The sequence below is a fragment of the Lissotriton helveticus genome, chromosome 5_1 (genome assembly GCF_964261635.1).
Source record: "Lissotriton helveticus chromosome 5_1, aLisHel1.1, whole genome shotgun sequence".
In the NCBI taxonomy this organism is placed as follows: Eukaryota; Metazoa; Chordata; class Amphibia; order Caudata; family Salamandridae; genus Lissotriton; species Lissotriton helveticus.
The window spans coordinates 1318609673-1318634259 of NC_136065.1; the positions used below are offsets into that span (position 1 = coordinate 1318609673).

General features: G+C 44.7%; 1 protein-coding gene across 1 annotated transcript in view; it reads left to right on the top strand.

Moving 5' to 3' along the window:
* The window catches only part of LOC144755347 (uncharacterized), a 200518-nt gene that overhangs the window by 81796 nt on the left and 94135 nt on the right, over nt 1–24587 (top strand). The window contains exon 5 of the mRNA XM_078644157.1: nt 12790–12927. Coding sequence (XP_078500283.1) covers nt 12790–12927 — 138 coding nt within the window. The remainder of the gene's footprint in view (nt 1–12789; nt 12928–24587) is intronic.

Genomic DNA, 24587 nt, shown 5'->3' on the forward strand with positions numbered 1-24587 from the left:
GCTTTAGAGGTTGAGATAAGCGAGTAGCGGTAAGGAAAGAAAAAGGAGAGAGTTGCGCAAGTTCTATTGAGCTTTAAGCAGTTAAGGGAGGAGAGGACGAATCTGTTAAGAAAGGCAAAATTTGTTTTAGAGGAAAGGGTAAGTGAAATCTAGAAATGTTAGGAAAATTAACCCACCTAACTCTTTGGGTTGTTGGAGACGAGAGAGAGAAATCATAGCTTTGCGCTTATTGCACAAGAATTTGGTTAAGAGGCTGTTTATAGTTTTAAAGAAAAAATGCGGGAGAGAGGTAGGAAGCATTGAGAGTTAAAAATTGACAATGGGAAGAAGCATCATTTTAATAGTTGCTAGCCTCCCCCACCAAAATAAGAAAAGGGGGGACCAACCGTCTATGAGGGAGGAAATCTTTTTAAGTATATCAGTATGGTTGAGTTTGATGGTTTCTCTAATAGTATTGGCATAAAGAATAAGTAAACACTTAATACATCTGGGATTCCATTCAAAACCAGATCCTTGGAACTTTTGAGAGAGACAGAATTTGTTAAGAGGTAGGACTTCAGACTTGTCTACATTCAATTTGTATCCAGAGACTGAAGAGTATTCATGTAGTAAGGAGAAAAGTGCGGGTAAGGAAGTGGCCGGGTTAGAAATGTAGTGCAAAATATCATCTGCATAAGCAGTAAACTTGATGTAAACATTCTTGTATGTGAAGCCAATATAGGATGCTGAACAGCGTATTATTTCCAGAAAAGGTTCTAATGCGAGGATGAGAAGAAGAGTAGAGAGGAGACATTCTTGTCTAGTACCTCTATGAAGGGGAACGTACTTGGTTTGAGAACCATTGACCCATATGGAAGTAGAAGGATCAGAATACAACAGTTGAATATAATGTATAATGGTGGGGCTAAAACCATCGAATTTCACCGCTCCAAACTTAAAATCCCAGCTGACCCTATCAAAGGCTTTTTCAGCATCTTAGGAGATAGCTGTGACAGGGGAGTCCATCTTAGAAGCAAGGTGGTTGATATTAAGGAGAGTTCTCGAATTAACGGTGATCTACCCTTAAAAAACCCACATTGATAAATATTAACAAGATCAGGAATGACTTTGTTAATACGAGTGGCTAAGATTTTGGCATACAAAACCCTAAATAAAAAATAATACATTTTACAGTCCGTGTTTATTAAGGAAATGGGCCGATAATTTTTGCAAAGGGAGGGATCTTTATCTTTTTTAGGAATGAGGCAAAGCATTGCTTGTGTGAAGGAACCCCTAGATTCTCCTTTGACGAGAAAGTGGTTGATCAAGGAAAGTAAGTGTGGTATTAAAACATTTTTAAAGTGAAGATAAAAATGCACAGTAAAGCCATCTGGACTGGGTGTTTTATCCTTAGGCAGAAGAGTAATTGCATTGAGTATTTCCTTTTCTAAAATGGGAATGTCAAGGGAGGAGATATCCACAGGATTATCAAGGGATTTGGGAATAGATTGAAAGAAGCAGTCAATTTGTGCGGAACAAGGACTGCATTCTGGAGTGTTGAGGGAAGAGTAGTATTGGACAAAACAGTCAAGGATTTTGTCATCAGTGGACTGACCTACTCCGTGGGAATCAGTGACCGCTATAATTTTAGATTTTTGTTTTTTAATTTTAAGATAGTTCGCAATAGATTTGCCTGCTTTGTTATGCCCTCCATATATTTTAGCATTAAATTTGAGAAGGTTATTGAAAGCAGAATCCCAGGAAAAATTGTTGTATTTAATTTTGGCTATGATAAGAGAAGAGAGCATGTCAGAGGAGTTAGTGGTGAAGTAAAGATGTTCAAGTTCTTTAATTTGTTTAAGGATGTGAGATGAATGTGAAAAGGCTTTTTTCTTGTTTTGGGATACAAAGTCAATAATGCAACCTCTAGCTGCAGACTTGAAAGCATCCCAAATAAAGTGAAAGTCAGAGGTAGAGTTAAGATTATTATGGAAGAATTCTTCAATGAAAAGCTTAAAGTGATCAATAAACTGGGAGTCTAAGAGGAGAGAGTTAATAAAACGCCAGCGTCGAGAAGTGTGAGTGGGTGAGGGGTAATCCATGTCTAAAATAATGGGGGCATGGTCTGAAATAGGAATATAACCTATTTCTGAGTTAGTCATAAATTGGAAAGCATGTTGAGTGAGGAAAATATAGTCAATATGAGAGTGGGATGCATGCACTGGAGAAAAAATGGAGAATTCAAAAGAGTCGGGTAGGATATTCTCCAGGAATCAATGAGGCCTCTGGAAGAGATGGTTTTGTAAAAGGATTTTTGCATCTTATTGGGAACATATCTAGTTTGTGATTTCCGGTCTAAAAAAGGATCCATGTGTTGGTTCCAATCGCCCCCTACAATTAAATCATCAGTTGCATGTGAGGAAAGGAGCGTGGAAAAATCATTCCAAAAGGTTAAGTCAGTACCATTAGGGCCATAAACATTACAAAAGGAGAGTTGTACATTATTAACAATAGTATCCAAAAACAACCATCTACCATTAGTGTCATGAAATTCATTTTGTAATTGAACAGTGAGCGATTTGTGAAACAAAATTATAACACCATATTTATTATTAATTGCTGGAGAGCAAAAGGCTTCTCCTACCCATTGTTTATGCAATGAAGACAGATCCTGTAAAGTAAGGTGTGTTTCTTGCAAGAGAGCAACTTGACAGTCTCGCTAAATGAGATAAGACACGTTGCTTTTTAATAGGATTGCGAATACCTTTAACATTCCAAGAGATAATCCCTGTGTGAGCACCAGGGCTGCGAGCTATTCTGAGACCAGATTCCTTCATTGCTGTATTTTAAATGTGATTGCACTCGTTTTTTATTTCATTTTAAATTGTGCTGAAAACTCTTCTGGGGGCATTTTAATTCTACTAGATTAACTGGGAATCAGTTAGAGGCACTCTAACACCCCTTTCCACGCTATCTCACCTTTCTTTCGCCTGCCTTGCTGCTTCATTGATTGCAGGTGCCGGCGGGCGCCATCTTGGATGTGGGCTGGGGCTGCGCTCTAGTCGCGCTGGCCTCCCGCCCTCCCAGATTACTTAGCTGGCCGTTTTCAGTCGTTCGCTGCCTTTTCGAGCTCTCCCTGTGTGAGCACCAGGGCTGCGAGCTATTCTGAGACCAGATTCCTTCATTGCTGTATTTTAAATGTGATTGCACTCGTTTTTTATTTCATTTTAAATTGTGCTGAAAACTCTTCTGGGGGCATTTTAATTCTACTAGATTAACTGGGAATCAGTTAGAGGCACTCTAACACCCCTTTCCACGCTATCTCACCTTTCTTTCGCCTGCCTTGCTGCTTCATTGATTGCAGGTGCCGGCGGGCGCCATCTTGGGTGTGGGCTGGGGCTGCGCTCTAGTCGCGCTGGCCTCCCACCCTCCTCACAGCCAATAAATGAGCACTAACAACAGACGGCGCAGCGGGCTGGCGCAGCGGGCGCGCGCCGAAGCCGCGCCAAAGCCAAGCCCGTCTGCGCCCGTCCGCGGCCAGACACGGCCTAGGGCCATAACCCCTGGTCCCTGACTGCTGTACTCATCCCTGCACCTAAGAGAGCTGAATCCTGGTAATACCCATCAGGATTGTACCCTCGCCTCTCTTACTGTTGGGAGGGATACTAGCCCCCCCCCTTGTCCAGGCTGTGGCTACCAACTTCCTCATTCCCACCCTCTAGCCCATCTAGAACCTAATTATGTCTTACCCTACGCTGCTGACAATGCTCCCCCGCATGGCTGTCGAGCTGCGCTTATCAACACGCGCTCACTCCCTTGCCACAGTTTTCACATCAAGGAGTTCATTATCGCTCATAATCTAGATCTACTGTTCGCTACTGAGACATGGGCAGATGCCGGCTCAGGTCCGGATTTTTGCGACGCTATCCCAGATGGTTATAGCGCTGCTAGACATGATAGGCCCATTGGAAGAGGTGGTGGTCTCGCTATCATCTACAAGGATAAATACCGGACAACACTCGATCCTATAAATTCTGTTAATTGTGAGTCAGCTGCCTTTGCGATTAACATTAACTCCAAGCAAGCCCTAAAGGGTATAATATTATACAGACCCCCAGGTCCTCGTAGCGCCTTTCTCTCCACTCTTTCCGACCTAAATGACAATGTTGTCGGCTCAGAAAACTACACGATACTTGGAGATTTTAATTTCCATCTGGAAGAGAAGGATAATTTTGATACTATTCAGCTAACGACTGACCTCTCCAATATAGGACTTCACCAATTAGTTAAGGGCACAACACATCAAGCTGGACACACCCTTGATGGTCTGTTCACCAATGATCCTGACATCTCGGTACTGGACATTATTCCCATCACGTGGTCAGACCACAGGGCTATTATATTTCAACAAAACATACGACCCTCACATCCTTCATTTCCGAGACCCCGAACTAGGATGGGGACGCGTGCTTGGAAAAACGCGGACATTCCTCAGATGCTAGATTCCCTTGCCTCCTCCCTTCCTCAAGGAGGAAATTCCTCAGCATTATCAGCTACAGATTTTCAAGATTGGATCCGAAGTGCCGCCAATCTAGTGGCCCCGGAGAAACTCTCAAGACCTAACAGAGCATCGCCTTCGGCTGCCTGGTATAATGAAGATTTAAGACTTCATCGCCAACATTGTAGAAATCTAGAGAGGCGCTGGAGAAAATCTTACTGCCCCATAGCCAGACAAATTTATAAAGATGCCCTTACGATTTACAAAAAGGCAATAGTGGCCCGGAAAACGGTCTTTTTTACGGCACAAATTGAAACCGCTGCCAACTCCGCCAGAGAGCTGTTCTCCGTTGTTACGACCTTGTCCACCCCCCCCTCTGGCCCTGGGGTAGAGCCCTCACAGACCTTTTGTAACGATTTATCCACCTTCTTCACCACTAAGGTGGCAGATATATATGCTTCATTTGAAGGGGATACCAAAACTGAACACAGAGGTGGTAGGGTGAAAGAGGTATTTTCTCATCATAATGATGACTCTTTTTTATGTTTCTCACCTGCTTCTCTTGATGACGTCATCACTCTCATCTCATCTACTAAATCTGGTTCCCCTCTGGACCCTTGCCCCCCTTCTGTGATGCAAAAACTCACTGAGGTGATCTCACGCCCCCTCATGCAAATTTGCAACACTGCATTTCAGACAGGCCAATTTCCAAGCATATGGAAGAAGGCTGTTATAAAACCCCTTCTGAAGAAACCCTCCCTAGACCCCACAGCCGCCGTCAGTTATAGACCCATTGCCTGTCTACCCTTCGCCGCCAAAGTATGCGAATCCGTTATGAACAGACAGCTTTCAGAGTTCGTTGAGACCCACCAACTTCTCGACGAAACGCAGTTTGGCTTCAGGAAAGGGCATGGGACAGAGACCGCCCTGATTAAGGCCTCTGACGAGATCAGGGCAATCATGGATCAGGGGGGGGGCGGCTGTCCTCATCCTTTTGGATTTGTCAGCGGCCTTTGACACGGTCGACCATGCCACCTTAGTCGACCGTGTCAGAGCTCTGGGCATAAACGGTCCGGCCAAGGATCTCATTTCATCTTTCCTGGCAGACCGTACCCAGACTGTAAGGCTGGGAGATTTCTATTCATCCATCTCTGCACTTCCTTGTGGAGTCCCACAAGGTTCCTCGCTAAGTCCCATGTTATTTAACATCTATGTAGCGGACTTAGCGAGGGTAATAAAGGAATATGGAATACGGTTAACATCTTATGCAGATGATACCCAGCTGGTCCTGGGCATTCACAAGGACGGCTGCACAGTGGCAGCCAACTTTCAGAAAGCTATGCTTGAGGTCAGTACCTGGATGGCCTCTAATTGTCTTAGACTCAACTCGGACAAGACCGAGGTTATGACCTTTGGAAAACTCTCTCCAGAATGGTCGACTAACTGGTGGCCGGAAAAGCTCGGCCACCCACCTGTCCCAGTGGAAAAAGCCAGAAACCTGGGAGTCATTTTTGACAGCAAGATGGTCTTCGACCTGCATACAAACAAGGTTGTGTCGTCTTCATTCTTTATCCTGAAAAAGATAAAGAAGCTGCTGCCTTATCTCCCTCCCTCAGCTGGGAAGACTTTGGTTTCTACCTTAGTCTTCTCCAAAATGGATTACGGAAACGCTCTCCTTCTCCACACCCAGAAGCGAGTCATAACAAAGCTGCAATCCATTCAGAATGCGGCAGCCAGGATTCTCCTGAGCATTCCTCGCCGCAATTCTACCACTCTTGGCATTCGTCAACTCCACTGGCTGAGAGTTGAGAGCCGCATCAAATTCAAGGCCCTCTGTATTGCATATAAGGCAGTACACAACATAGGACCCAGGTTCCTGACGGAAGCCTTTCAGCCATATATTCCTAGACGGCAATTAAGATCGGCCAATACCAACCTCCTCACTGTGCCACGTACAAGAACCGCCACCTGGGGAGATAGACGTTTCTTGGTGGCCACCCCAAAACTCTGGAATCTTTTGCCACAGTCCATCAAATCTGCCCCTAACCTGATGAGCTTCCGCAGGCTCCTAAAAACGTGGTTATTTAACCAGTAAAAGGATCACTGACCCCAGTAGCTCCACAGCGCCGAGACACCCCAGGGTATTTGTTGCGCTATAAAAATTACGAAAATAAATAAATAAATAAATAAAATAAATAAGATAATGCGAAAGCCACTCATTCCTGGAAGGTAGATGAAGATAGGCGAGAGAATGTAAAGCAGTCAGAAAAGAATAGGAGAAAAGAGAATAAGGTTGGAAAATTGTTAGAAGAATGTTGAGAAACCGATCCATATGACCATCACAGAACAATAAACCAGAGCAGATAAAGAGAACTTTAAAAAATAATAGACTGAAATATAACAAAAAAGAGAATGTAGAAAGGGATAAATAAGAAAAGTGTAGCCAGCGAGAGGAAAGAGAAAAAAGTAACAAAGAAAGGAAAAAAAGTAAGGGAAGACAGAGGATGAAAGGATATAAAAAGTAATGAGAAACAGAAAGGGAATATATTAAAGAAAAGGAAATAGGGGGGCACAATCCCCCAGAAGAAGACATCAAAAGGAGGATGACAGAAAGCCAGGTGGCTTTAACCAAAAAGGACAACCTACCAGAAAACATTAATGTGAGAGGGGGTAGCGAAGAACAAGACAGCCACACGAGTAGGAGACATCAAAAAAAGAACAGGTCACCGTACACTAATAGAAAAAACGATTGAGAGTGGAATCCAAAGACAAGAGGTGACCAAGTGAAACAAATGAAGGGAACTTACCAAACATCTAGGGGAAGTGGCAGTGGGATGAAGTGCGCATTACAGACATCAGGACAACACGAATGAGAAATTTCTACAACAGCACTGCACAGGGGAGACCTGTGAAACATGGGAGAGGATAAACAACGGAAACGTTATAGCTGACAAACTGCAATCTGGAATAAAATTAGACAAGACACAACAATGAATCAATAACAGAACAATTAAGTTTTGCTCAGTTCCATAAGTTCTCCTTTGTGATTATGAATAAACTTCCGTAGGTCAGCAGGATCCTCAAAACGGAAGGTTTTATCTTTATAAGTTACTTTGGAAAAAAAGGATGGATCAAACCATAGCGTGCATTCATGGATCTCAACGCAGGTCAGAGATCTAGAAATTCCTTCTGACGAGTAGCAGTAGGTTTAGAAACATCTTGAGTGAAGAAGACTTTGTGGCCAGCCCAAAGCATCTGCTTATGTTGTTTAGCAGCATTGAGAATCGTCATAAGGTCTGAATATAGGAGGAAGTAAGCAATTATACCTCTAGGCTTGGATGAAGAGGATATAGCCTTTGGCCCCAAACGATGAGCTTGTTTATGTTAAAATCCGAGGATTTTGGGAGGCCAACAATTTGAAGGACTTGGGTTTTCAAAAATGTAATCATCTCAGACCCTTTCGAACCCTCTGGAATACCATATATGCGATGGTTGTTGCACCTGTTACGGTTTTCCAAATCCTCTGTGTTTTTTTTAAGCTGGCTTACCTCTCTAGTGAGGCTATCAACTATGGCAACAATATCTTGATCATCACTAATCTTCTTTTCTACATCAGAAAGTCTTGTTTCAAGGCTAGACCAATTGTCATTCAACCTCTGAAGAGTAGCAGCAGTGTCTGTCATGAAAGGACGAATGAGGCGCAATTCCTCCATTATGTCCTCCAGAGTGAGAGGAAGCGGTGATTTTGATGGAGAAGGTAGATACTTTTTGATACGTTTACCGGAAGATACAGATAAATCATTACGACTTCCTGAAGAGTTCCCATGGGATTTATTTCAATGTGTGGAATCCATATTGAATATATCACCACTTAAAAACTGTAGACGAGCAAAATTGGAGGCTGCAGGAGAAACAGTATTAATAATAATAAAGAGGTGTTGAGAAAAAGTTTGAAGCAAAAGCAGTACTCCGTTTGACAAAGAAAAGTCCATTCGTCAGCACAGTATAGCGATAAAGGCGTTGCAATATGAGGGAATGAAAGAGTGCACCAAAAGCACAGCAGTACAGCAAGAAAAAACACCAGCTGCACTAAAAGGACCAAATAACAGAATTATTGGACCGTATAACCTGCGCAGACTGAGGATGTCATGTGAAGGGTGCACTCTAACCTCTCTTCTCCATGTACAGTTGAATGTCGGTTGTCAGCATACATAAACAAGGCATTGAGTGGAGACAAGGAGCGCAGGTGAGGTAAAGTAGGGCAAAAAAAACACAATTGCAGCGTAGCCTGGAATGAAAAAACGAATCTCCACTGTGCCAGGAATAAAATGCAGTTATAAGTGCCTAATGAGCGTCAATGTAGCAGAAAGGGAAAGAAACGCTGCGTAGGCAAAGAGGTCAAATGGCGGCAGCTGACTGACAAAGACAAGTGCATCGCAAAGAGTGATAAAAATAATGCATGTAGGTCTGAAAACTTGCAATTATGTACACGGCCTCTTCCGACGATGAAATGCATACTTTGGCGTCGCTTTTTCTGCGGCTCGGCTCTATCGAGCGGAGCTCCTCACGTTGCGGCCATCTTGCCTCGCCGCGCGCTCTCTAGGGCATCACATTTCAAAGTAATTTATTTGTTCAAACCCTTTCACAAGCAAGGACCACACTGTCACTGACCACCCTTTCATACTTCTTGAGCAACATTTCGATACCTTCACATATATGTGGTATTCCACAGCCAAAATAGGCATGTCACACAAAACAACTGGCTTATCGTGTCCAGGCTTAAGTAAAATTCCCAATCTACCCTGATCTTGCCAACCCATAATATCTCTCCCCTTTTCAGCAACATGCCCTTTTGTAAAAGGTTCTCGACCTTGAAACTTCAAGACATCTGAGAAAAATCCTTTCATTGTGATATCCTAATCACCAAACGCCTATGGATTCACGTCGGCAGGTTTGAAAAGCGGATTAGTGCAAAACTTTTCACAATTGACATCAGTTAAAATCTTAATGGGAGATCGGGCTATTATTCCCACCTTTTTAATTATGGCAATTTCCACCACACACATCAGACCGTGATATTTTTTCTTAGATGAATTCAACACCCCAATATCCACTTTTAGCAAAATATTATTCAAACTTTCACATATATCCTTTTTATTTGTCACAATCTGATTAACTTTAGAATTCACTCTTTCATTCAATGAAACTTAGAATCACACCTGTAACAAGCATCAGACCCTTTCTTATTCCAACTTCTTTTAAACCTACTTTTGTTTGAAATAGCACACATTTCTGCATTATCTAATACACACACACAGTAGATGCGTGCATAATATTTATAAGATCATCTGTTAATATTTTAGATGAGAATAATGAGTGTTCTACACTCTTAGCAATGTCTATAACTTCACCTAGTGAAAGATTTTTACAAGTCAAAATGCTTTCATGAACTTTTGTAGTAGAACAATTAGAAACAAATTGATCACACAATTAATATCTAAATTACTTCCAAACTCATTTTTAGTAGCAATTAGTCTCAAAACTACTAAATAATCCTCCACTGTCTTATTCAAATGTAAATGTAAATGTAAATGTAGATTGTGCTTATATAGCGCACGGCTACCCGCAGTGGGTGTCCCGGCGCTTGCTTAGGGAACCCTTCCTGATATTCCCCTGTGAGATAGCAGGGTATCCACAAGGTGAAAGTCAGGCATCCCGCCACGAGGGGCCGTTGTGGAGATTAAGCAAGCTATTGCCCAGAGTCGCAGAGTGTGAACCCGTGAGTCGAGGAGGCACCGGGACGAGAATTATCGGGTCCGTAGAATTTTTTTGGCCCAAGACCCGCCGGGGCGGGGAATTGAACCCTGGTCCAGGACCGATCTCAGCTTCCGGGTCTGCCGCCTCTAACCCCTGAGCCACACTTCTTCACAAGTTGTTTTCTCTTAAACAAATTATGTCTTTCCAACATAACTGAAAGCTCTTCAAAATATTGCTTATCCATTCGAGCGAAAGGTCCAGAATAAGCATCCCATGAATCCAAACCAGTAGGAGCCTTCACTAGTGACAAATTGTTAAAAACTTGTTGACCAGCTTTACCCAAGTGATTAAACAATAAAGCTGTACATCTAACAGCATCCTATTTTGGAGCATTAATTTATACCAATTAATTTTCAAAAATCCAAAGCCTTCTCTTTTAACATAGGTGGCTAGACAGGCAATTGCAGAAAAGGTGGTGGTTGGATAACATTACTTGAATTCGCCATGACAACAATCATAAGTATGAAGCTGAATAAATATAAGTAACAAAAATTAGTAAAACAGCAAAGCAAGCCTAAAAGTAATCAGAAGGTGTGCCTGTCACCATGCTGTAGAGACAAACAGTTCAAAACAGGCAGGTAATAGAATACAAAGCTGTGCCTGTCACTGCCTGGCCAGGCATATAATAGAGTTCCTATTATCTAATTACACAGTTGAATGGTTGTTATCATAAATGGTAAGAGATTACTTCTTCAATTCAGTAACTGAACACAGGTAATGAGGCAGGACAATTACCTATTTCGTCAAAACGGAATCCTAAGGTTGTGAATGAAACCATTCCCAACTTCCTAAATTACCTGCCGAAACGCCGTTGAACGTCAATGTTTTAGGGCAATTGAGCTTGTTACACAAAATCTGCCTTCCTCCATACACCGCCCTGCTTAACAGAAGATGAGAAAGCTCTCCAGATGTGCTAGTACCGAAGAATCTTGGAAAAGCAAGCTTGTGTATCCACGGTAAGAAGCTCCCACACTCAGAGCTCGCAATTCAACTGTCACTGAGGTAAAATATGTAATCCTCACATGACACATGAATTGTCACCTTCATGTGAATTCTCACCTCCAGTACAGTAACCCACACTGTAATTATGTAGGAAAATCCTAAACTGTCCACAAATAAGACAGCAATTCCGAGTTAAAAGTGGTCAGTGAGTACGAACAGATCCAATAAACTTTTCTCCAGCTTGCATATGTAATTAAAAAAGATTTAATTCTCTCCAATTCCGACAGCCTTCAATCCCTGTACATTACATTCCAGAACCCCAAATATATGACATGTATATATTCCAAAATAATAGTTCATCAACAGCATTGAAGAAACACAGCAACAATACAAATGTGTATGTAATTACATACTGTAATGTTCACATAACAAGGCTGTAGAGGGCAAAAGAAAAATGTGAATGACATAGCAACAGACAGAGGCATGAAAAGGGCTGTCTGAAAGCTACTAGAATTATGTATACAGAATACATACTTTCCATAACATCAAATGATATTGTCTAAAGCCCGATCTAAAAATTATCAGATTGTGCCAATGTGGAATAATAATATAATTCTAAAAACGGGAGAATTTTACACTTGGCTTCCAATCCAATTGGAAAAGATATAGATTTATTTTGTCTCTTCCCAAGTTGCAGGACTTCCAGTACAAAAACTGTCCAAAACACTTCATGCTTTGTAGTGTGCTGTACAACGCTTTACACATGCAAAGTAGGAAAAACAAGGAAAAATGAGACATTTCTCCTTGTTGACCTTACCTCATGGAATCGTAAGGTTTTGGTGCAAATCCCTGTCTACGATTCTTGTAGATAGGGATTTGCATCAAACCTTTGGGTGGTTGCATGGAAACACCAATGTACCACTCATGGAACGCCCCTTTCATGTAAAGTAATGCAAAGCAGCACAGAGGGCCACTTTGTGTTACTTTGGGAAATTACCCAATAGTAAATCCCAACATAACAGTTTGCTTTGGGTTTATGTTTCAACTGTAGCCCAAACCTGGCACAAAGTGTGAGCAAATCTGAACCACATTGCCTACCAGTAGGGATGAAATGTGACTTTTACCCCTTGTAGCCATCATTGTCTTCACATTTGCTATACGTTGACTTACACATGTGTAACATTCATTGTCTCTGTATAATATGTTTGTGATGTAAAGTGCTTTGAAAGTCCATTTTGGAATGAGTAGTGCTATAACATAAATGGGAAAGCGAGGCTGAGGCGAGATGAAGGGCACCACCGGAGGGTGATAGTGATGGAAATATGTGATGGAGACCATGGGGTGGGAGGATACCAACAAAGATTGCTGCACCACACGCTACCAACAATAAAGCCTGCACTATGTGTGAAGCTGCCCACTCTGCCTTGCTCTTAATGTCTATAGTACTCTACTCGACGCAAAGAAGGCTGGAGGCTTTGACGCTAGAACTCAGTATCTTCATTTAAGTATTATGGAAACATATGTAACTGGAAAAATGTAATTCAACATTGCAGGAAAATCTGGAGCGATAAAGGGAGTTCTGCGCGCAAACCAGTTACAATCTACGAGATGATCCCTCCACCCAACTACACCTGCCTTGGAGATGTAGCGATGAAGAGCTACAAAAGATCACCTGATCGGAAAATGTACCGGTAGGTTGCACTCTCATGGTTCACCATGCGCCTGTGATGCTAGCTCTTTGAGGCAGTGAGATGGTTCATGACCTCGACACCTTTTTCTACTTATGAAACCTCCATTAGCAAACTAATAAACAGATTTTTTGGAAAAGGCTCTCTGATGGCACTTGGATTATAAAGTCAAAGTATGAGAATCTTTGTTTTGAAATGTCTAATTTACCTGTTGAGGTAATTCGACTTGCCCAATGTTACAGTTTTATGCTCTCTGTTTGAGCTCATTGAATATGTGCTAGACAAAGCCAGTGGAAAATTGGCTCCGATGTGGCAGGGCATGGAGGACGTTATGTGCCATTAAAATATTAAGGACAGTCAAGGAAGTAATAGGTTGTATTAGCAAATTATATTAGTTATTATTTCAAGCTTTACAAGATGTATTAAGAGAAATAGACTAAACACATGATGGAGGAACATTTTCAGACCCATTTCCTAAGTCCATCATAAGGAGCATGCACGGAGGAAGCTGATAAGTCTGATTTTTCATATACGTGAAAATACATTTTCATTGCTTGAATAGGTTGTATGTGCAGAGGTGAATGCATGCTAGAATGAGTAGTAGGGTGAATGGATGTATGCATGAATTAATGGATGAAAGAATGACTAGATGATGAACACATTCATAAGGAAATGGGTGTGTAAGTGACACAGTCCATGGGTGGATAGATGGCTGAGTGAGTGTATGGATGGGTGAATCAGTCCATGGATGATAAATAGATGAGGGAGTGCATGGATGAATGAATGTGTCCGTTAGATTACGGTTGAGTGCAAGGACTGAGGAACTGGTCAGTCAGAGGATGACTGCATGTATCAATGAATGGTTGAATGCAAGAATGAATGGGTAGATGAGTGGATAAGTGTGTGGGCGCATGGATGTAAGAGTTAATTGGTGAGAGCATATTTATGATGGATGGATAGATTGTATTTTATTTTATTTTATTTTAAGGTTTTATAGAGCGCGAACTTGACCCGTGAGTGTATCAGAGCGCTTTACAGATTCATAGAAGTAATACAAGGTCAAGGCAGGTCAAAAACAATATACAGGGAATTTGTACATGGGAGAGCTTACAGAGTCAAGGGGTCGTAGGAGGGCAGGATATCATACAGTACTGTACATTGAGGGATAGGATAAGCTATACAACGGGACAAAAATATTACAGTAATCACAAGAGTAATGTAGAAGGTCGCAGGATAAGGCAATAGTCTCTCAGGTGAACAGTGGGAACGGGTTTAGCCAAGGAATTTACCCATGAGGAAGAACTTGGCCTCTTTTTTGAAGCGTGCTAAGGAGGGGATTTTTCTGATGTCATGAGGGAGGGAGTTCCATATTCTTGGTGCAGTCCCGGCGAAAGCCCGATTGTAGGTTTTTGTTTTCCTGAAGCGTGCAGGCCGGAGTAGGAGGGCATTGCCGATCGTGAGTTTCTGTTTCCTCCGGATAACACAAGCTTCTGTGCAAGATACGCAGGGGAGTTAGAGTGTAGGGCCTTGTGCGTGATGCATGCCAGCTTGAGGAGAATCCTCGCATCGAAGGGGAGCCAGTTCAACACTTTCAAGTGAGGAGTGATGTGATCGAATTTTTTTGAGCCTGTAAGTAGTCTGGCGGCTGCGTTGAGGCAGGTTTTTAAGGGTGCCAGCGAGAACTTGGGTAAGCCAGAGAGGGTGGAGCAGCCATATTCCAGTCGAGAGATAACTAATGATTGGACTGCGAGTTTTAGGTCAGGAGCGTCTAGAAAGGGTTTCAATTTCCATAGGTAGCTCAGGTGGAATCTGGCAGATTTGGCCATTGCGTTGATGTGGTCTCGCATATTTAGGTTATAATCCAAGATAATTCCCAGAGATTTGGCCGAATTCACAATGGTCGGGGAACAGTTTAAGGCTGTGATAGCTGTAATCCATGTCTGGATCTAAGGGTTTCTCTTGAGTGGGGAGATTAGAAGGAACTCAGTTTTCTTAGCATTGAGTTTGAGTTGATTGGAGGAGAGCCATCTGACGGTCAGCTTCAGGGCCTCATTCAGGGTGAGGATCTCTGCAAGAGATGAGATTTTTATGTAGATCTGAGTGTTATCAGCGTACATATGGAAGGAGATATTTGCAGTGCGCAGGACTTCGGCAAGGGGTTCCAGATAGAGATTGAAAAGGGTGGGGGACAATGTTGATCCCTGAGGGACTCCCACCGTGACCATGGAGGGGGCGGACAGTTCGCCATTGATTAGGAATCTCTGCGATCGGTTTTGGAGGTAGGAGCTAAACCAATCTAGGACTGTGCCATCTAAACCCATCCTTAGTTTGAGGCGTTTGAGTAGCATCTCGTGGTTGACCATGTCGAAGGCCGATGATAGATCAAGGAGGATCAGAAGACAGGTTTTGTCTTGGTCAAGGGCTTGAAGAGCGTCATCTACGATGTGGAGCATGGTGGTTTCGGTGCTGTGCCCCGGTCGGAAGCCGGATTGGCAGTCAACAAGTAGATGGAAGTTGTTGATGTGGTGACTTAGCTGTCGTTGTACACACTTTTCCAGCACTTTAGCCAGGAGCGGAATGTTGGAAATTGGTCTAAAGTTGTCTGGGGAGGCTGGGTCCAGCGACGTTTTTTTCAGAATGGGTAGGACTTGGCCTGCTTTCAGCGAGGTCGGTATTGATCCCTGTCTACGGGAGGCGTTGATTATTGCAGTCCAGCTGGGAATGTTGGATTTGGCAATGGTCGCGAGACAGTTTGAAGGGAGCGGGTGATTGAAATAGTTGTTGGGGTTCAGGGAGGAAAGGATTTTCGCGACTGCGACTTCATCATAGGGTGAAAATTCAGACCAGTGTGCTAAATTCTTCGGTAAGGACCATGGCGGCAAGGAGGGAGGAGGCGGAAGATCAAAGTTCGGAGGGGGAAAGGATGCAGCCTTGAGTTCAGTATCTAAGGTTTTGATTTTGTTTGCGAAAAATGAGGAGAAATCCCCAGAGGAGATGAGCGACTTGGGGGTTTCTTTCTCTGTTTTGGACAGTTTATTCGATTGGAGTTTGACCATCTCAAAGAGTTTGCGGGGTCTGTTCTGGGCATTTCCTAATTCCGCTCTGAAGAATTCTTTTTTTGAGTTGACAATGTTCGTGTTGTAGGTATTTCTGGCCTGGCGAAGAAGTTTTAGGTGATCTGCCGAGGGGTGCTGTCTCCAGATTCTTTCATATTGCCGCAGGGCTCTTCTCTCGTCGTTGAGGGCACCAGTGAACCATGGGTTTCTATCTCTCAATTGAGTTCTTTTTAGTTTAAAAGGGGCTAGGTCATCCAAGATGTTCGACATTGTGGCAGAGTAGTGATCATTGAGGTCACTGACCAAGGTGATGTGGGGGGGTAGGGGGGTAGGTCGGATTTGCAGCGGATCTCAAGTTTATTGATGTCTAGGTTCTTTGGTGTCTCTGACCCAGCGTTTTGGGAGTACCGGTTGTGGCGTCCTTGTCTTGCGGGTGCTAGGTAGCAGAAAGGCAATGGCATGGTGGTCAGACCAGTCGCAGGGGTCAATTGATGTGAGCTTGACGGTAGTCTCTTTAGAGATGATCCAGTCTAGAGTGGCTCCTTTCGAGTGGGTTGGGAGAGGGCAAGCTTGGGTCAGGGCTAGATCGGCCAAGAGGTCTTTAATGGCATTGACATGCGGATCCTTAAGGTCATTCCAGTTCAGGTTGAAGTCGCCGAGGAAAATGCCCTTGGTGTTTGGGGAGTTCTTAGCCGTGATGACTTCCATGAGGTAGTCAGTGAAAGGTTTGTTAGTGCCTGGGGGGTGGTAAAAGATGTGTAGGTTACATAAGTGGATGGTGCTACTGCAGACTGAGAGGGCTAGATATTCGCAGGAATCAGTGTTGTCCGTTAAAAGCTCAGTGACAAGGAGGTTCGAGCGATGGATGCAGGCAATTCCGCCCCCTTTTTTGTTATGTGGTCTGTCGAGCCTGGCTATGTTAAAGTTGGGGGGATTAAGAGGTCGAGGCATGGGGATGAAGCATCATTAAGCCATGATTCTGTTAGAATGGCTATGTCGGTGTTGTTCAGAATGAGGGCAGCGACATCGGCCGCATGCTTCACTGCAGAACGGCAGTTGATTAACAGACCCGTCGGAGCAGGAAGGGGAGTGGTGGAGGGGGTCGGGGTGGACAGGGTCACTGGTGCAAGGTTGCATCTGAGCATCCTTCTATTTCTGGGGGGGGCTTATCTGTGTGGGTCGATAGCGACCGTGCAGATGGGGTGTGCGGCACTCATGTCAGGTAGACAAGGAGAAGTAGGGGCTGCATTATGGTCCATAAGAAAGTCCTGGATTTCCTTTTCAGTGAGATCTAGTGGATTTGTTGTGGTGAGGGAGAGGTTATAGGAGAGGGCGAGGTCAAGGGTTTCCTCCTCAGATAGGCAGCTAGTGTGCTTGTGAGGGCCGAAGGTGCCTCGAGGTTGTCGGTAGGGGGAGTTTGGGGAGCTCTGGGATTGGAACGGAGGCCGGCTGAGGTATGGTGCGTTTGTGGTTTCTACCAAGAAAGAGAATGTTCCCGGCACAGGAGGATGCCACGCACTCTCGACCCACACTCTAAATGCCTAACATGCCTTATACCCTCAGACATCTAGCCCTGCTAGCTCCTCACCCTGCTCAAAATCTCCAACTACTAATGTTCAAGAGCTGGCAGGGGTATGAAAGTTGCCTCCATCTCTATCGTTCTGGCTGTGCTAATCCTGCCGTAGAGACTGACAGGTCCTTCCTATACAGTCACTACCACAGTGTCATCTCCTTGCAGGTGCTCTAGCTGTTTGGTCTGGCTCACCATGAGATGCACCCAAACACCGCCATTTCTTCGTCCTGAATGCTGACTGACACAGACATGCCGACTCTCAGCCACAGGCATGCCTATCCCTTAGCCAGTGCCAGAGACAGACATGTGTGGGGTCAGGCTGCTTGAGTGCTCTTTTTGAACAGGTGGTATTGTAGACCGCATGGTGGAAGACCGCAACTGCACACGCCGGCCTGCAGCGCTGGTATATTTCCGACTAACCAACGATTTCCGGGGGAGCTGGGCAATCAGTAATGGAGCCTATTTCTTCCAGGTCAGGCTTTCCATCTTTTTTTTCTAACCAATCAATGGTCTTATGAAGCAGTTTGGCCACCGATCCCATCCTAGCATAGTCCCTCAGTCTGCTAATCACTTACAGCTAGTATTTAAATTGTAGAAAAAAATAGGTACCAGGGCCCTTGTCGGGAGGCCATTGCAGCTTGCACCCACCATTACCCCTGCCCGTGCTGCCAATGACAGTACCAACACAACTAACCATCACACTCCTACAAATGTGACAATTCAGACTGTTAGTATACATTAACAAGCATTGGCATATCCAATAGATCTTGACTTTGGGACTTTATAAGTGTTTAGCTGGAGCTATTGATTTTGCTTATGCTTGTTAGCTAAGCTGACCAGTTCAAACCTTGCAGAGAATATAGCATGTGTCGCAGAGCAGTGCATGCTCGCTGACTCTCGATTTTACCCAATGATGTCCCTCACTAGGAGGGCCCTGACCTCCCCCTTCCTTTACTCTCTACCAGCTGAGCTCACTGATGTTTCTATTAAGAATGGGCAAAATTTGCGAATTCGCGGTCCGCGAATTAGTGCGAAATTGCAAAAAAAGTCTGTGAGTTTGCGAATTTTCCTGCGAACTCACGGATTTTTCTGCCATTTGCACAAATATGTGACCATGTGTGCCTGTAACTTTGCCAGCGCGCCAAAAGGGGCCGAGGTCCCTTGAGTGAGCTGGCCATTATAGTGGCGATGGGCGAAAGACGTTTCATACCGCTAGTGTGTTGTGGATGGGGCCAAACGGGCGGGGTTTCTATGCGAGTTCACATGCATCTTGTTTATGAAGGGGCAGAGACCGAGCAGAGCAGCAGATGAGGAGAAAGCAGTCTCCTGGTCACAGGAGCTACACAGGGATGGCGCTTGGGAAACTCATGTATGCAAAAATACGTTTGGCACAGGACCCCAGAATCCTTCAGATGTCCAAGATAGCTCTGCTGCGCGTGTTGGTACAAAGCCATTCTGATCCTGCTCAGTAGGTTCAGGCGCATGCAGCTGCTGCTGCTGGACAATGTCCCATCTCATACTGAACTGCCCCGTACAGGCATATGCTGGCGCTGGGCAGTAGGGTGCAGTGGCATGCGGGTGCTCCCAGCCTGGTACATGCGCATACCGGTGCCAGGGGGGACACGTGTTTATTGGTGCTGTGTAGCAAGTTATGACTTTACATTTTGACTGCACCAGACGGTGGTACCACCTACATGGATCAGGAGCATCCAGGCACCAGACTTCATGGTGCAAGAGCATAATGGAGCTGTGCGGTAGGGGTATATATGTACTGGGGGCAGGGGGACACTTAGCACAATGTGTGCTCACACCCAGAGGGCTCCCAGGCAATTGGGCACAAATGATTTTCACACTGAGAGGGCTCTGGGGCTGTTCAGCAGCACGGGAGCTCACACCCACTGGGCCCCGGGGCAGTTCAGTAGCGCGTGGGGTCACAACCCCTGGGCAGCTCAGCAGTGCAGGGGCTCACACCCACAGGGCTCCCAGGCAGTTTAGCAGCACCACCCTCTGGTTCATCACAGCCACCCTCTGGTTCATCAATGCCACCCTCTGGTTCACCACTGCCACCCTCTGGTTCACCACTGCCACCCTCTGGTTCACCACTGCCACCCTCTGGTTCATCACTGCCACCATCTGGTTCACCACTGCCACCCTCTGGTTCACGCCTGCCGCCCTCTGGTTCATCACTGCCACCCTATGGTTCACCACTGCCACCCTCTGGTTCATCACTGTCACCCTCTGGTTCATCACTGTCACCCTCTGGTTAATCACTGTCACCCTCTGGTTAATCACTGCCACCCTCTGGTTCATCACAGCACCCTCTGGTTCAACACTGCCACCCTCTGGTTCACCACTGCCACCGTCTGGTTCACCACTGCCACCCTCTGGTTCATCACTGCAACCCTCTGGTTCATCACTGCAACCCTCTGGATCACCACTGCCACCCTCTGGTTCATCACTGTCACCCTCTGGTTCATCACTGCCACCCTCTGGTTCATCACTACCACCCTCTGCTTCATCACTGCCACCCTCTGGTTCACCACTGCCACCCTCTGGTTCATCACAGCACCCTCTGGTTCACAACTGCACCTTCTGGTTCATCACAGCACCCTCTGGTTCATCACTGTAGATTATGGGGAGAAAGCACACCTGCCCAGCCTTTAACGGGGCTGGTTAATGTGTTACTGAATTTGAGCTTCAAGTCCGGCACCTGCTTCCTTATCTGTAAGTGCTTCCTGTTGTTTAATTTTTGTGACAGCCTGGAGCATTGTGCCATACTGGTAACTATTCTCTGACCCTGCTTCGAGGGTCAGAGCAGGGTCAGAGAATATTTGCAAGTAGGCAACAACTCTGGAGGCGCCGCTCAGGAAGCACTTACAGGGTTACAGCAGGTGCCCAAGTTGAAGTTAATTTCTTTGTTACCATTTTGTAAATGGTTACAAAGAAATTAGCTTCAACTTGGGCACCTGCTGTAACCCTGTAAGTGCTTCATGTACTTCAGTTTTTGAAAATCCATCCTGAACGCGATTTCGCGGATTTTTCTGCAATTTTGCGAGATTCGCGGACCGCGAAATTGCAGAAAATCCGCAAGTTCCGCGAACGGAACGGATTCTTAGTTTCTATGGAATCTCTCAAAGTTTCCGCTCCCACCCGAATACAATATTATGCTGAACTAAAACTACAACAGCAAGCATTTGGTAAAAACATCCCTTGTCCAAGCAGTCTTCACATGTGTTTAATTATCATTTCCTGCAAGATAACACCTCCCTGTGCCGAATAAAGTGGATTTAATTTCCAAAAGCTTGCAAAGCCAATGCCAAAGAGAAGTTCGAGCTAAAAAGGGATGACTGTTCTATAAATCAAACATACTACCTTTGAAATATTTAATGCTCTGCTATGATGATATCTGATGACCTTGAAACCGGCAGAAGGATTTCCTTTGCCAAGAGTTACAGGGTGCCCATGGAAGTGTTTCGTCTGGTTTATTAGCAGCAACTCAACACCCCCTAGTGCTTCAGATGTGGGCTACCGGAAGAAACCACGGTTAAGGAGCGGTATAAGCGGTGCTTAATTTGAGCCAGTGGTTGCTGGTGGGGGGTGTACCAGCACTTATTTTTGGGGACTGGCATTTATTTCACTGCATTCAATACTCAATAATCACACCCAGCCCAATAAATCTCATGCAAAATCTCAAGCACCTTCTGAAATCCTTGTCACAACACTGCACTATCCTCAGTTATTAAGGGAGCTGCAATTGATACCCAAGGCCAACGTTACTACTACTGTCAGTGTTCAGGCTTTATCTGATGCCACTACCAAGGATTTCACATCTTTCTAATGTTGGATGGGAGACTGCATTATTGAACAATAACAGCAAACCCATCTAAAATAAGGCTTCATGAATCTCTCTCTGCCAGCTCAGTCCACACACTTGTTCCATCACCAGCATCTCTGTTACACGCTCTCAGGCAGCAACTTTTCCTCAATCCAGGGGGTGGAAGAGAAGGCATCTCTTGGGAAATAACTGGGACTCCATTTAGTGTACTCCCCATTGCCTGACCAGCATCAGAAACTGGTGCCAAACTCTAGTGACATTGGTTGCTACCCTCTTCGCCTCCTGAGATTTATCCACTGGCAAGATGAGCCCCCTCTGAGGGCCTATATGGTCAAATTAGATAAACCAAGTATTATTATGGGGGGAACAGAAACCTGTTGGTAACAGTGCTTAGAAATGTTAAAACTTCAATATGAAGCACTCTATAAAAAACTGTATGGTTTGAGAGTTGCACCTCATTACTTTGTGACTGCTTCCTGTTCTTTGTGCATTTTCTGCTACATAGTGGACCAGTTCTACCCTGCCCTTTCACCTGCAGCAGAGGCAGAACGGCTTGTTGGTAGACATAGTGCCAATATCTGCAACACTCATTACAGCATCATACCCAATAAATAAACAGACAAGACACTGTTTTCATGGAGAAAATTGCTGCAGGTTTATTAGCATACCAACTAGGCCAACATGGTGGGTTATCTTACAGGTGATCCAAATGCAAGCTGCCCCTCGCAGCCTACCACCTGATGGGCCAACTTGCATCGTGGCCTTAGGCAATCGGTGCTTAGCTGTTATGGTGAGGGGATAGCTCCTCCCACTTCCAGTAAACCCTCGGTCCACCCCATTATTCACGCCCCCCCCTACGAGGGGCAGAACGTTCAAGCAACCCCCGGTTGTACAGGTTTCCAACCACCCGTAGGACAGACGGGGCACCGTCGCACCTCAGGGTCCACTGCAAAGACTTTCTGGGGATATTAGGCCTCAGCACCCTATGTGTTCCAGAAGATGGTACCCCTGAGTACCTTTCCACCTCTGGATTGCCCTGTAACTCTGCCTGCAACACAAAATAACAGATTAGAAATTCCTTCCCCACCCACCCTGATTACGCCAGGTAAGTGCTAAGGAGGAACCGGCATCAGATGTGAGGAAAAAGAGGCCGCTAGGTGGGCGGGGAAGACACTTATACCTCTCCCCTTCCCCCACCCGGGCCGGACATGATGAGCGGGACCCCAAAGGGGTCTCGCGAGGCTGGGCTGTCCCGTGTGCCATCCTGTGGCACTAAAGGGGCCGCCCTCTTAGGACGGTCCCCTTCGCGGACGTCGGGCAGCCCACATAGTGCAAATATCGGCAACACTCATACTCCTCATGCAGCATCATACCCAATAAATAAACAGACAAGACACTGTTTTCGTGGAGAGCATTGCTGCAGGCTTATTAGTATACCAACTATGCCAACATGGTGGGTTATCTTACAGGCAATCCAAAGGCAAGCCGCCCCTCGTGGCCTACCACCTGATGGGCCAACTTGCATCGTGGCCTTAGCCAATTGATGCTTAGCGGTTATGGTGACAGGATAGCCCCTCCCACTTCCGGTGTACCGTCAAAGTCAAAAAGTCAAAAAGATTTTTATTTGTGTTGGTACTCGACAGAGGACCACAAATATACCATTAAACAATCAATAAACGAAAATTACATCACTAATCAATATAGAAATAACAAAGATTTAAAAAATTTATAAAGATTATAGCATACGAGTTCATTTGGTGGCTGTTTACACACTGTTGTTAGTTCTTTTACAGTTGTAATTCTGCAAGTGCGATATATAGGATCAAGATATCTTGCGCGTGCCATTGTTACGTTAGAACTAGGGCATACAAATAGTAAATGCTCGATGGTCTGATTACCCCCTTGGCAAAGAGAACATAGTGAGGATCCTTCAGGTGACCATCTTGATTTAAAAGATTGCACAGACAATATGCCTAATCGTAACATTGTGATCGCCCTCCTTGCGCTATGTGTAAGGGAAAACCCAATGTATAGCTGGATTTGTTTGTACTCCAGTAATTCTGTGAAAGGTTTGTAGGTAGATAGTTTATTACAATGTGCAAGATCGAGTTCATAGCTCAATTTTGGGGTAAAACATTTAAAAAAAAGTTTCAGTTGTGATACAGACCAGGGGCCAGATGTAGGTCGGTCGGTAACGGCCGAAAATCGGTATTTTCAGCCGTTACCGACCGGTATTTCAGAAATGGGATGTAGGGGCATGTGTAACTGAATCGGTAAATTTACCGATCGGTAAATTTACCGATCGGTATTTTTACCGATTCGGTAAATTAGAGATGTAGGTGGGACTCTTCTGAGTCCCACAAGCCTTACAGAGTCGGTATTTTACCATCAAATTCAATTTGATGGTAAAATACCAATTCCGGTGTGCATGCACATGTGTGCATGCACACCTATGCCATGTGGCAGGCAGACCTGCCCTTAGGGCATGTATGCCTGTCACATGGCACCCGCACCTGTTTTGGGGGTGCTAGAGGGTGTCAAAGTGACACCCCCTGCACCCTTGTGATATTCGGTATTTACCGATTCGGTAAATACCGAATCGGTAATGCCCATTCATTCCTATGGGCTTCAAAGCCCATAGGAATGAATGGGCATTACCGGTCGGTATTTACCGAATCGGTAAATACCGATTTTTACCGATTCGGTAAAAAAAACATCTGGATTGTCCTACATATCCCCCCTTCATATTTACCGATTCTTAATTACCGAATCGGTAAAATTCGGTAATTAAGAATCGGTAAATCAATCCTACCTACATCTGGCCCCTGGAAAGCAAAATGTCCGGACAGATTTTAGCCATTCGAAATACAGCAGTCGTATTCCCTAGAAAAGTTTGTTTTGCGGCTTCTGAATCAAAAGTTTCGTTTTTCAGCAAGAATCTTAATGTTCCCTCTTTTGCATGGAGGAGGTTATAGGCCCACCTAATAACGTTAGCCACGGCCGTAGCATAAGAACTTGGTATGGAAAATTCTAATCTTAACGCTTGAACTGGTATTGAGTCTGAGACCTTCATAATTCTTTTTAGGATTTTTCCTTCTTTGCGATCCATATAATCCCACTGCTTTATAGGGATATATTCCGTCGCGTAGGATAGAACTGGTGGGATCTTCACTCTGTATATTTTTAACAGTGAGGAAAA